General features: G+C 40.2%; 1 protein-coding gene across 1 annotated transcript in view; it reads left to right on the top strand.

Annotated features, from left to right (window-relative positions):
* The first annotated feature begins 2,716 nt into the window (after window positions 1-2,716).
* The window catches only part of LOC136633357 (sodium/potassium-transporting ATPase subunit alpha-2), a 52,351-nt gene continuing 40,324 nt past the window's right edge, over window positions 2,717-14,743 (top strand). Inside the window, exons 1-3 of the mRNA XM_066609035.1 lie at window positions 2,717-2,733; window positions 3,032-3,088; window positions 12,457-12,561. Coding sequence (XP_066465132.1) covers window positions 3,077-3,088; window positions 12,457-12,561 — 117 coding nt within the window. The 5' untranslated portion in view covers window positions 2,717-2,733; window positions 3,032-3,076. The remainder of the gene's footprint in view (window positions 2,734-3,031; window positions 3,089-12,456; window positions 12,562-14,743) is intronic.

The following is a 14,743-nucleotide window of genomic DNA, read 5'->3' on the forward strand; positions in this document are numbered from 1 at the left end:
TATAAAGGGAGTGCCCTTCCTCTGTGAACCTCTTACATGCTGCAATCAATATTGACTGCTGCATGTAAGGGGTTAACAGTGGGTATCAGTGTTCTTAGTGATCCGCTGATGCAGCAGGAGACTGGATGTTAGTCACACTGTGAATGGCTTGGGTACAGAGTCTGCACTATCCATAGGACAAACCTGTACATATATTCCCAGGAACACCTTCTCACCCAGAACATACATATATGCCCCAGGGCAGGAAGGGAGCCTGTTAAAGGAGCCTTCCCATTAATGATATTATTACAAATCGGAGCATAAGGGAGTGCATTATTACAGATGTATGACAGAAATCAAGAGTTAAAGATGTCTGTATATCAATTTGTGGCTGGGAGAAGTCATCATGGTGGTCTAAGTCGAACAGAGAATAAAAGAGAAAGTGAACGTCCCCAGTCAGAGAGGACATTACCTGTGATCACTGACTATAACGGTACTTGTGATCATTTATACGGGCTTCAGAGTGCCTGTGTAGACCTGGTATCTACTGCTATATGGTCATTGTATGGGGGTACTATTTTTTGTGTAGTGTTTTTTGTTTTAGCTGGAGGTTTTTTAAACTTTTAATGTATGACCCTGAAGGAATGTGAACTGTTAGTCACTGGTTGCCTGGCAATCCTGCTGGCCCTCACCAATGTGGAGTGGTGAACAAACACATGTTTTGAGATTTGTTGCCTTCATCATTCAAGACTATGGAAGAACTGATTCTGTGAAGAGACTTTTCTGGGGAAAGGCCCAAGCTGAACTTTTGCACCAGGGTCCATGAGTCTTTAGCTACGCCCCTGTGTTTGAGCATGCACTCCTCTCTACACATGGACCATGGATGGATACATGACTTTAGTGGAAAATTCCTTTATATAGAAACTCCGTAAGGGGATTGTACCAAAATCAGCTTTGATCACCTATCCATATGGGGGGTCTAACCGCTGAGACCCCCACTGATCCCGAGATTGGGAGTCCTCTGCCTCCCTTTCCTACAACACCCACCACAGTGAGGAGAAGATTGAATCGAGCGGTGGTTGCGCATGCGCAGTACTGCTCCATTCATGACGGTAATAGCTGAGTATAAGCGCTTGGCTATATCCAGTAGACTCATCGAAAATGAATAGAGTGGCAAGGGGCATGCGTACCCTCCACTCCATTCAATCTCCTCACTGTGGTGGGTGTAGGGAGAGAGGGAGACACAGCACTCCTGTTTTTTGGCTTCGGTAGGGATCTCAGTGGTGAGACCCCCACCAATTACCGATTTGCTTGTTCTGGTGACCTGTCTGCCAGGATCCAAGATGGCCGCTGTGCTCCTGTCACCACTCAGTGCACACTGTATACTACTTCTGGATTGGCCAGTGCTGGTCATGTGAGCAGCTCTGGCCAATTAGAGCAGCGTGGATTGTTTTGCACCACCATCGCTCGGTGTTTGTTGGGTAGCCCAAAAGAGCTTTCTCACACACCGGAATATTCCGCCGTGAAAATCTGCACGTATGAAATGTGAATTCTGATGTGGAATTGCCACCAAATCCAAATCAAAGACCACATTTACACGTGCAGATTTTGCTGTGAATTGTTCTGTATGACGGAATATTTTGCAACGTGTTGCGAAATATTTTGATTAGTGTGAGAGTACCCTAAGAACCTAAGAATCGTCATGGCCATCTTGCAACCCCTTAGAAGGGCCCCAGAGAAAAGCAGATTGGTGGCAGAACTAGAAGAAAGGAGGGTACCAGGTAATATAACTACCCTCCCTCCGGTCCATTTTGTAAAGGGTTGTCCGCTTAAAGGGGTTGTCCAGTTGAAAACTATTGATGGCCTATCCGTAGAATAGGCTATCAATAGTAGATCTGCTGCCCGGGATCCCCAACAATCAGCTGTTTGATACTCATACGATGAGTTGATTTCTGCAGGAAGCAGAAAGCTCCGTTCCTACTGCAGTGGCCAGACTTGGTATTACAGGCAATGTACTTCCCATTGAAGTAAATGAGAGCTGCACATGTAATACCAAGCCCTGCCACTGCAGTGTGAATGGAGGTGTGTGCTTCCTGCAGAAATCAGCTCAGTGCACAAACACACCATCCAGTGAACAGCTGATCAGATGGATCCGGGATGGCAGACCCCCATGGATTTACTATTAGTGGCCTGTCCTTAAGGGCATTAGCTCTCCCGACAATAAACTGATCACAGGGTGTCCTGCTGCTGGGACTCCTGGCTGTATTCTATAAGGGAATCTGAAAGCAAGTACTGTATTTAATTCTCCTACAGCGCCTCCACTGGGGAAATGAAGTATTACAACAGTTCTCATTAAAATCCAAGGGTTGAAGATCATAACATCATTATAGGGAATTGACATTTAAGTAACATCATCCTTTTGTGTTTTATACAGTAGCTCCAATACGGAGGTAAGGGAACGGGTAGTGAAGGGTTACTCCGAGACGCCAGGAGATATGCAATGAATGTAAGTAGAATGATCCATAAGGGTCTACATAAAAAATGAGCAATTAAAGAAAAAAATGAGGACAGAGACGAGCGAGGAGAGAAGCGAGGGATGATCCAAGGAAAAGGAAGATAAATTTAGAAATAAGGACAACAAGGAAAGGGGAGGGGAGCAGACGGGAGACAATCGTAGAATAGAGGAAAGAAAGGATTGAATGTGACATACAGGAGGAAGACGAGGAGACGGGCATTGGAAGGGACTCAAGCAGGGTGGGTATGGGGGCCAGGGGGGATGGGCGCTTGTTTTGGAATTGACCCCAGACTCAGATGGACTTTAGATGCAGCCAAACTTTTTTTTCATCTGGCACCAGAATCCAAGGGGGCAAGAGGAGGGTCCCGGGTCCCCCCCGGGGGGAGGAGTTTGTCCCCAAACCAGCTCCAGTTTCAACAAGTGCTTCTTTCCTGAGAAGGAGATACACACACCGGCTGCTATTTAAAGAAAGAATTACCTAATTCTCCGTTATTTGGGATTTTCCTTTCTCCTTTTTTTATATATATTTTATTTTAGGGTCACAAATTCCCATCTGTAAATTCCACAGGACGTGGGACGAAGATGGGTAGAGGGGTGAGTAAGATGCCGTGGGTATATGTGTACCGCTGTGGGGGACCTGCCAAAAATATATTCATGTATGGATAGATAGATAGATAGATAGATAGATAGATAGATAGATAGATAGATAGATAGATAGATAGATAGATATGAGATATAGATAGATATGAGATATAGATAGATAGATAGATAGATAGATAGATAGATAGATAGATAGATTGATAGATAGATATGAGATAGATAGATATGAGATAGATAGGTAGATAGATAGATAGATAGATAGATAGATAGATAGATAGATAGATAGATAGATAGATAGATAGGAGATAGATAGATAGATAGATAGATAGATAGATAGATAGATAGATAGATAGATATGAGAGAGATAGATAGATAGATAATAGAGAGATAGATAGATATGATATAGATGGATAGATAGATATGAGATAGATAGATAGATAGATAGATAGATAGATATGAGATAGATAGATAGATAGATATGAGAGAGATAGATAGATAGATAGATAGATAGATAGATAGATAGATAGATAGATAGATAGATAGATAATAGAGATATAGATAGATATGATATAGATGGATAGATAGATAGATATGAGATAGATAGATAGATAGATAGATAGATAGATAGATAGATAGATAGGAGAGAGAGAGATAGGAGATAGATAGATAGATAGATAGATAGATAGATAGATAGATAGATAGATAGATAGATAGATAGATAGATAGATAGATATGATATAGATGGATAGATAGATAGATAGGAGATAGATAGATAGATAGATAGGTAGATAGATAGATAGAAGATAGATAGATAGAGAGATAGATAGAAGATAGATAGATAGATGGATAGATAGATAGATTGATGATAGATAGATAGGAGATAGATAGATAGATAGGAGATAGATAGATAGATAGATAGATAGATAGATAGATATGAGATAGATAGATAGATAGATATGAGATAGATAGATAGATAAATAGATATGAGATAGATAGATAGATAGATAGGAGATAGATAGATAGATAGAAGATAGATAGATAGATGGATAGATAGATAGATAGATAGGAGATAGATAGATAGATAGATAGATAGATAGATAGATAGATAGATATGACATAGATAGATAGATATGAGATAGATAGATAGATAGATATGAGATAGATAGATAGATCGATAGATATGAGATAGATAGATAGATAGATAGATATGAGATAGATAGATAGATAGATAGATATGAGATAGATAGGTAGATAGATAGATAGATATTAGATAGATAGATAGATAGATTGATATGAGATAGATAGATAGATATGAGATAGATAGGTAGATAGGCAATTTTAGATTTCTTTGTAATGATAATAATCTGGAGCAGGACTAAGTAAACTGTATATGTGCAGGTGGGGTGTCACTGTTTGCATTTCTGTACATTGGGGACAGTCGTCTGTATCTGTAGGTGCAGCAGATAGACAATGCACCAGAGGGTCTATTTTTCTATCATCTTTAAGATGTATTATGGGAGATCTATTGTGTACCTTTAAGAATAGAGCTGATAGAAGTCTGTGTAGAGATATCTTTCCATCTTTAGTGCAGCAAATGTCACCCAGATATTCCAAGAAAATGTCTCTACTGTATTTTACACAAGTGTGAAGGACCCTACCTGACTTCACATTGCCTGACACAGTTTATCATCTATATACAACCAAATTACAGTAAGTGGCAGCTGCATGATGTACACACAATATTACTTATCCTGTACTGATCCTGAGTTACATCCTGTATTATACTCCAGAGCTGCACTCACTATTCTGCTGGTGGAGTCACTGTGTGCATACATTACTTATCCTGTACTGATCCTGAGTTACATCCTGTATTATACTCCAGAGCTGCACTCACTATTCTGCTGGTGGAGTCACTGTGTGCATACATTACTTATCCTGTACTGATCCTGAGTTACATCCTGTATTATACTCCAGAGCTGCACTCACTATTCTGCTGGTGGAGTCACTGTGTACATTCATTACTTATCTTGTACTGATCCTGAGTTACACCCTGTATTATACTGCCGAGCTGCACTCACTATTCTGCTGGTGGAGTCACTGTGTACATACATTACTTATCCTGTACTGATCCTAAGTTACATCCTGTATTATACTCCAGAGCTGCACTCACTATTCTGCTGGTGGAATCACTGTGTGCATACATTACTTATCCTGTACTGATCCTGAGTTACATCCTGTATTATACTCCAGAGCTGCACTCACTATTCTGCTGGTGGAGTCACTGTGTACATTCATTACTTATCTTGTACTGATCCTGAGTTACACCCTGTATTATACTGCAGAGCTGCACTCACTATTCTGCTGGTAGTGTCAGTGTACATACATTATCCTGTACTGCTCCTGAGTTACATCCTGTATTATACTCTAGAGCTGCACTCACTATTCTGTTGGTGGAGTCACTATATACATACATTACTTATATTGTATTTTACTCCAGGGCTGCACTCACTAGTTGTCTGATGGAGTCACTGTGTACATACATTACTTATCCTGTACTGATCCTGAGTTACATCCTGTATTATACTCCAGAGCTGCACTCACCATTCTGCTAATGGAGTCAATGTGTACATGCATTACTTATCCTGTACTGATCCTGAGTTACATCATGTATTATACTCCAGAGCTGCACTCACTATTCTGCTGGTGGAGTCACTGTGTACATACATTACTTATCCTGTACTGATCCTGAGTTACATCATGTATTATACCCCAGAGCTGCACTCCCTGTTCTGCTGGTGGAGTCACTGTGTACATACATTACTTATCCTGTACTGATCCTGAGTTACATCATGTATTCTACCCCAGAGCTGCACTCCCTATTCTGCTGGTGGAGTCACTGCGTACATACATTACTTATCCTGTACTGATCCTGAGTTTCATCCTGTATTATACTCCAGAGCTGCACTCACCATTCTGCTGATGGAGTCACTGTGTACATACATTACTTATCCTGTACTGATTCTGAGTTACATCCTGTATTATACTCCAGAGCAGCACTCACTATTCTGCTGGTAGTGTCACTGTGTACATACATTATCCTGTACTGCTCCTGAGTTACATCCTGTATTATACTCCAGAGCTGCACTCACTATTCTGCTGGTGGAGTCACTGTGTACATACATTACTTATCCTGTACTGATCCTGAGTTTCATCCTGTATTATACTCCAGAGCTGCACTCACCATTCTGCTGGTGGAGTCACTATATTCATACAGTACTTATCCTGTATTATACTCCAGAGCTGCACTCACTATTCTGCTGGTGGAGTCACTATGTTCAGACAATGCATTACCTATTCTGTACTGATCCTGAGTTATATCCTGTATCATACACCAGAGTTGCACTCACTATTCTGTAGGCTTCAGAGCTGAAATCTCTCAACATTCCAATCCCTGTTCAGACTCTGCACAGCTCCCTCTATTGAGTTGCATTTGGGGAGGTTTTTCATTGACTATTGTGCCCCTGCATTATAGAAGCTTGGTTAAGTCTTTAGAATGTACAGTACGGTGCCAACGTTACTGACTGTTACCAATGGCTACCAGGAGATTTGTGTTCTTTGCACAGAGTATCATAGAGTAATGTTCAGAGGATGTTCTTTGGTTCTATGTATAGACTATGAGAGTCATGGCTTGTGGTCGGGTCATGATGGAGCTTGTAGTGTCTCATGTGTAGACTATGACTGAATTCTACTGTGATTATCTGTAGAACTTTCTGCACATTATCTCACTAGAATGTTCTTGTGAAGCATTAAACAGGCATTTCAATGGTTAACGCACCACATATGCTAAGCAGACATAATTCCTGTATCCTCCCAATGGCAGAACCCCCAACCAGCCTGGATGAAGATAAAGGGGATTTATGGGTTAAGGAATTTATGGCTCCTCTAGAGAAAGCTTTCCATGACTACTTCACATAGTATATAGCGCAAAATATAAAAATGCTATATATAAGAGGCCTTCTCACCACATACACATGATGCATATGTAGGCCATGCAAAAAATGTCTGCTCTTTTAGAGTACGACCACTGGGATGCCCAAAACAAAGTGACCAGGGTGCTTCTCAAAGCTCCATAAAACTTCAACCTTGGTTGGCCCATTGGCTCTAATGGGGTAATATCATATCTACGGAGCTTGAAAGAGTTTCATGGACACTTAATATTAGTGAGAGCATCATTGGTTGGACCTCAACTCTAAAAATGTATTCAATATACTACAAAGACGTCACTAATGTATCTGGCCGGACACCCCTTTTGATGGCCAGTATTTTGATACTGAAAAATTCCAGACCAGGACCAAAACTCATCTATGGTCCAAGTCTTTAGGAGGTGACTTAAGATCCCCATAGATGTCCTCCTGCCTTTACTTCAAGCTTCATATAACTTCAGTCACACTGAAATTTATTCAGGAGTCAACCAATTGACCCATTGACTGTAATGGGCCAACATCATGCCTCCCAAGCTTGGAAGAGCTTCACCGGCACTTAGTTTTAAGACGCAGTGGGAGTATCAGTGGTTGGACCTCAACTAGTTGGAAATGTATTCCATATACTATGGAGATGTCATTGATGAATCTGGTGGAAAGCCCCATTTAATGAGCAGTATTCTGATGGTGGAAAATGACAAATCAGGACCAAAACTCCTCCATGGTCCAAGTATTTAAGACATTACTTGAGATCCCTATAGATGACCTCCCACCTTTCCTTCAAGCTCCATACAACTTCAGCCCCACCAACCTTACTCAGGATACAGTTGTTCAGTCCATTGACTGTAATGGGCCAACATCATGCCTCTCAAGCTTGGAAGAGCTTCACAGGCACTTAGTTCTAAAGCACGGTGGGAGTTTCAGTGGTTGGACCTCAACTAGTTGGAAATGTATTGCATATACTACAGGACCAAAACTCATCCATGGTCCAAGTATTTAAGACATTACTTGAGATCCCTATAGATGACCTCCCACCTTTCCTTCAAGCTCCATACAACTTCAGCCTCACCAACCTTACTCAGGATACAGTTGGTCAGTCCATTGACTGTAATGGGCCAACATCATGCCTCTCAAGCTTGGAAGAGCTTCACAGGCACTTAGTTCTAAAGCACGGTGGGAGTTTCAGTGGTTGGACCTCAACTAGTTGGAAATGTATTGCATATGCTACAGAGAGGTCATCGGGAACCTCCTTTTAATAGCCAGTATTTTGATGCTGGAATCAGACCAGGACCAAAACTCATGTATGGTCCAAGTTTCAAGGCCACTCTCACACATATGTTTACAAGACTTGCGCCCGAAATCGCGGTGTTTTTGAACGCATGCTACAGCGTTTGACATCATTGTGATGGGTGATGAGGTGCGTTTAGAAGCACTAAAAGGCACAAAAATAAAACATACAGCGCTCGAACGCGGTGTTAGAAATGCTGCAGTCAAGCTCTGGTCTGCAAAGATCCCATTGAAATCAATGGAAGCGTTGTACCGCGTTTGAAATGCCGCGCTAATTGCGGTAAAAAGTGGGCTGTGTGAGAGCAACCTAAAAGGTGACTTAGGATCCCTATAGATGACCCCCTGCCTTTTTTTCCAGACTCCATACAGCTTCAGCCAAACCCAACTTTACCCAACTAGTTGGCCCATTGACTGTAACAGGCCAACATCATGTCTCCTGAGATTAGAAGAGCTCCATACACACTTAGTTTTGAGAATATTAGTGGTTGGACATCAACCAGTTGAAAATTTACAATATTACTTATCTTATGGAGATGTCATTGATGTATTTGGTGGGAAAATCCTTTAATTGCCCAATATTTTGATACTAGAAATTGCCAGATCAGGACCAAAACTCATTTATGGTCCAAGTTCTTAAGACATTACTTGAGATCCCTATAGATGATCTTCCGCCTTTCCTCCAAGCTCTATAAAACTTTAGCTTTACCAACCTTACTCAGGAAAACTGGTTGGCCCATTGACTGTAACAGGCCAACATCAGCATCAGTGGTTGGACCTCAACTGTTGGAAATGTATTCCATATACTATGGAGATGTTGTTGATGTATCTGGTGGGAAAACCCTTTTAATGGCCAATATTCAATACTGGAAAATGCCAAATCAGGACCAAACCTCATCTATGGTCCAAACTTGGGATCTTATTGATGACCTCCTGTGTGTTCTTCAGCCCTTACAATAGCAGTTACCATCCCTAATGGATGGCATACTACTGCTTAAGGGTTCTCCATGATTGTCCTATACTTATTCATATGGGGCCAACAGCTCGAGGCAGTTGTCATCAGTGCAACTTTAAAAAATGTAGGAAAAACATGGAATTTCTGATGGATCCTAGGGCGATATTCAGAATATATGTGGGACACAATGCAGGAGACTACATCATACCAGGCCTCCGGACCTGAGTAAATGACACCAGCTCTCCACAATAAAACCCTTATTATACCCCGTTCACACTTTAAACTTGTCTTTTTTGAATATTTTGGTGCTTACAGATGCATGGAGGTGATCGCCCTCTTCTCATAACTAATCCCTCCATCTCAAACTATTTCAGTCCAACAACAAGCCGTATTCTCACAGAACAGGCCGTCCTTGTGGAATTAGAACTGGAGGTCAGAGGAGTGAACCGACCTCAGGGCATGAACTAGAGGTGCAACTGTTCACCCAGGAGATGGGAGTTATTTCCATCAGACTTAAAATAGCCAAACCAAATAACAACTGTTAGTAATACATGTTCTGTATATAGTGACATGGGTATCTGCTGCATGTAATGATATATGTACAGCTAGTATAAGGTATACATCTCCCTGTATCTAGTGATAGCATTCTGGTATAACCTGGGTATCTGCTGCTTGTAATGATATATGTACAGCTAGTATAAGGTATACATCTCCCTGTATATAGTGATAGCATTCTGGTATAACCTGGGTATCTGCTGTATGTAATTATAAACGTACAGCTGGTATAAGTTATACATCTCCAGTATATAGTGATATGGACCATGCTGGTATAACCTGGGTATCTCCTGTATATAATTATATATGTACAGCTGGTATAAGTTATACATCTCCTGTATATAGTGATATGGAGCATGCTGGTATAACCTGGGTATCTCCTGTATATAATTATATATGTACAGCTGGTATAAGTTATACATCTCCAGTATATAGTGATATGGACCATGCTGGTATAACCTGGGTATCTCCTGTATATAATTATATATGTACAGCTGGTATAAGTTATACATCTCCTGTATATAGTGATATGGAGCATGCTGGTATAACCTGGGTATCTCCTGTATATAATTATATATGTACAGCTGGTATAAGTTATACATCTCCAGTATATAGTGATATGGACCATGCTGGTATAACCTGGGTATCTCCTGTATATAATTATATATGTACAGCTGGTATAAGTTATACATCTCCTGTATATAGTGATATGGAGCATGCTGGTATAACCTGGATCTCCTATATGTAATTATATATGTACAGCTGGTATAAGTTATACATCTTCCTATATATAGTGATATGGAGCATGCTGGTATAACCTGGGCATCTCCTGTATATAATTATATATGTACAGCTGGTATAAGTTATACATTTCCAGTTTACAGTGATATGGAGCATGCTGGTATAACCTGGGTATCTTCTGTATATAATTATATATGTACAGCTGGTATAAGCTAGACATCTCCTGTATATAATGATATGGAGCATGCTGGTATAACCTGGGCATTTCCTGTATATAATTATATATGTATAGCTGGTATAAGTTATACATCTCCTGTATATAGTGATATGGAGCATGCTAGTATAACTTGCATATCTCCTGTATATAATTATATATGTACAGCTGGTATAAGTTATACATCTCCCTGTATTAATGATATGGAGCATGCTGGTATAACCTGGGTAATTCCTGTATATAATTATATATGTACAACTAGTATAAATTATACATCTCCTGTATATAGTGATATAGAGCCGGCTGGTATAACCTGGGTATCTCCTGTATGTAATTATATATGTACAGCTGGTATAAGTTATACATCTCCTGTATATAGTGATATGGAGCATGCTGGTACAATCTGGGCATCTCCTGTGTATAATTATATATGTACAGCTGGTATAAATTATACATCTTCTGTATATAGTTATATGGAGCATGCTGGTACAATCTGGGCATCTCCTGTGTATAATTATATATGTACAGCTGGTATAAATTATACATCTTCTGTATATAGTTATATGGAGCATGCTGGTACAATCTGGGCATCTCCTGTGTATAATTATATATGTACAGCTGGTATAAATTATACATCTTCTGTATATAGTTATATGGAGCATGCTGGTACAATCTGGGCATCTCCTGTGTATAATTATATATGTACAGCTGGTATAAATTATACATCTTCTGTATATAGTTATATGGACCATGCTGGTATGACCTGGGCATCTCCTGTGTATAATTATATATGTACAGATTGTATAAGTTATACATCTCCAGTATATAGTGATATGGAGCATGCTGGTATAACCTGGGTATCCCCTGTATATAATTATATATGTACAGTTGGTATAAGTTATACATCTCCTATATATAGTGATATGGAGCATGCTGGTATAACCTGGGCATCTCCTGTATATAATTATATATGTATAGCTGGTATAAGTTATACATCTCCTGTATATAGTCATATGGAGCATGCTGGTATAACCTTGGTATCTCATGTATATAATTATATGAATAGCTGGTATAACCTGGGCATGTTCTAGTGTGTTTATGTATATACTTACAAAGTCTTTGACTACCAGGGCCTCCCAACGCCAGCGTGCTTGTGCACATTTTTGTGTACGCAAAATCTGTGCACGTTAAACACAGAATAGAACCTATTGATTTGCGCGAAAAAAGTAGGACCTGCTCTATTTTCCTGCGTTCTGCACATCGAAACTGCCATAGAAGTCTATGGCGGGTTGGAAAATACGCAACGGGAAGGGTGTGACACTGTGCAAGGTACAGGAAAAAGAGCACAGCTGGACCTTGTTAGGCTTAATAGCCTTTCAGTTCCACAGAAAGGATGTGTCACACGTGTGTGTGAACTGGCCCTGCGTGCGAGAACATGCACAGACATGCGTGCAACACCCTGATTGCAGACCTCGTTCATACGCAGATACTCTGTCCTGCGGCGAGCGTATTTGTGCATGTGCTCATATGAAGCCGCCCTCATAATACATGTTATCCTGCCGCCATCATCTGCAGTTTATGGGGGTCCTCACAATAAATACCATCACCCATCTTCTATCATGTCACTTTGCAGGAGGGCCGGGAGTATTCGCCCGCTGCAACCAACGCAGACAATGGCGGGGGCAAGAAGAAGCAGAAAGAGAAGGAAATGGATGAGCTCAAGAAGGAAGTTACTATGGTGAGCGATACACAAGCATCTGAGTGGTGGTATGTTATTGTACCGTTTAGTGTAGGAGCTTGTACTGCTTCCGGTGGTAATCTTTGGTACTGCAGTTTTGAATTTTAATGAACAGGAGAATGGTTGTAACATTAGTTATTAGTGCTGTATACTATGTATGAAAGAAGCCGAGGAGCAGCTCAACAGAAATATACTACTAGGGCTATATAATGGTGGATTTTTCCTTTAGGAATATGTGTACTGTAGTGCCATGTAATATGTGTACCCTACCTCTATGTCCTATGTGTAATATACAGTCATGTGATATGTGTACTCCAACTCTATGTCCTATGTGTAATCTACAGTCATGTGATATGTGTACTCCACCTCTATGTCATATGTGTAATCTACATCCCTGTGATATGTGTACTCCACCTCTATGTCCTATGTGTAATCTACATCCATGTGATATGTGTACTCCACCTCTATGTCCTACGTGTAATCTACATCCATGTGATATGTGTACTCCCCCTCTATGTCCTATGTGTAATCTACATCCCTGTGATATGTGTACTCCACCTCTATGTCCTATGTGTAACTACATCCATGTGATATGTGTACTCCACCTCTATGTCCTATGTGTAATCTACATCCATGTGATATGTGTACTCCACCTCTATGTCCTATGTGTAATCTACATCCATGTGATATGTGTACTCCACCTCTATGTCCTATGTGTAATCTACATCCATGTGATATGTGTACTCCATCTCTATGTTATATGTGTAATCTACAGTCATGTGATATGTGTACTCCACCTCTATGTCCTATGTGTAATCTATATTCATGTGATATGTGTACTCCACCTCTATGTCATATGTGTAATCTACATCCATGTGATATGTGTACTCCCCCTCTATGTCCTATGTGTAATCTATATTCATGTGATATGTGTACTCCACCTCTATGTCATATGTGTAATCTACATCCATGTGATATGTGTACTCCATCTCTATGTCATATGTGTAATCTACATCCATGTGATATGTGTACTCCACCTCTATGTCCTATGTGTAATCTACATCCATGTGATATGTGTACTCTTTCTCTGTTATATGTGTAATCTACATCCATGTGATATGTGTACTCCCCCTCTATGTTATATGTGTAATCTACATCCATGTGATATGTGTACTCCATCTCTATGTTATATGTGTAATCTACATCCATGTGATATGTGTACTCCACCTCTATGTCCTATGTGTAATCTACAGTCATGTGATATGTGTACTCCACCTCTATGTCCTATGTGTAATCTATATCCATGTGATATGTGTACTCCATCTCTATGTTATATGTGTAATCTACATCCATGTGATATGTGTACTCCATCTCTATGTCCTATGTGTAATCTACATCCATGTGATATGTGTACTCCACCTCTATGTCATATGTGTAATCTACATCCATGTGATATGTGTACTCCACCTCTATGTCCTATGTGTAATCTACATCCATGTGATATGTGTACTCCATCTCTATGTCATATGTGTAATCTACATCCATGTGATATGTGTACTCCACCTCTATGTCCTATGTGTAATCTACATCCATGTGATATGTGTACTCCACCTCTATGTCCTATGTGTAATCTACATCCCTGTGATATGTGTACTCCCCCTCTATGTCATATGTGTAATCTATATCCATGTGATATGTGTACTCCCCCTCTATGTCCTATGTGTAATCTACATCCCTGTGATATGTGTACTCCCCCTCTATGTCCTATGTGTAATCTACATCCCTGTGATATGTGTACTCCCCCTCTATGTCATATGTGTAATCTATATCCATGTGATATGTGTACTCCACCTCTATGTCCTATGTGTAATCTACATCCCTGTGATATGTGTACTCCCCCTCTATGTCATATGTGTAATCTATATCCATGTGATATGTGTACTCCACCTCTATGTCCTATGTGTAATCTACATCCATGTGATATGTGTACTCCACCTCTATGTCCTATGTGTAATCTACATCCATGTGATATATGTACTCCATCTCTATGTCCTATGTGTAATCTTCATCCATGTGATATGTGTACTCCACCTCTATGTCCTATGTGTAATCTACATCCATGTAATATGTATACTCCCCCTCTATGTCATATGTGTAATCTACATCCATGTGATATGTGTAC

The sequence above is a fragment of the Eleutherodactylus coqui genome, chromosome 6, assembly GCF_035609145.1.
Source record: "Eleutherodactylus coqui strain aEleCoq1 chromosome 6, aEleCoq1.hap1, whole genome shotgun sequence".
NCBI lineage: Eukaryota > Metazoa > Chordata > Amphibia > Anura > Eleutherodactylidae > Eleutherodactylus > Eleutherodactylus coqui.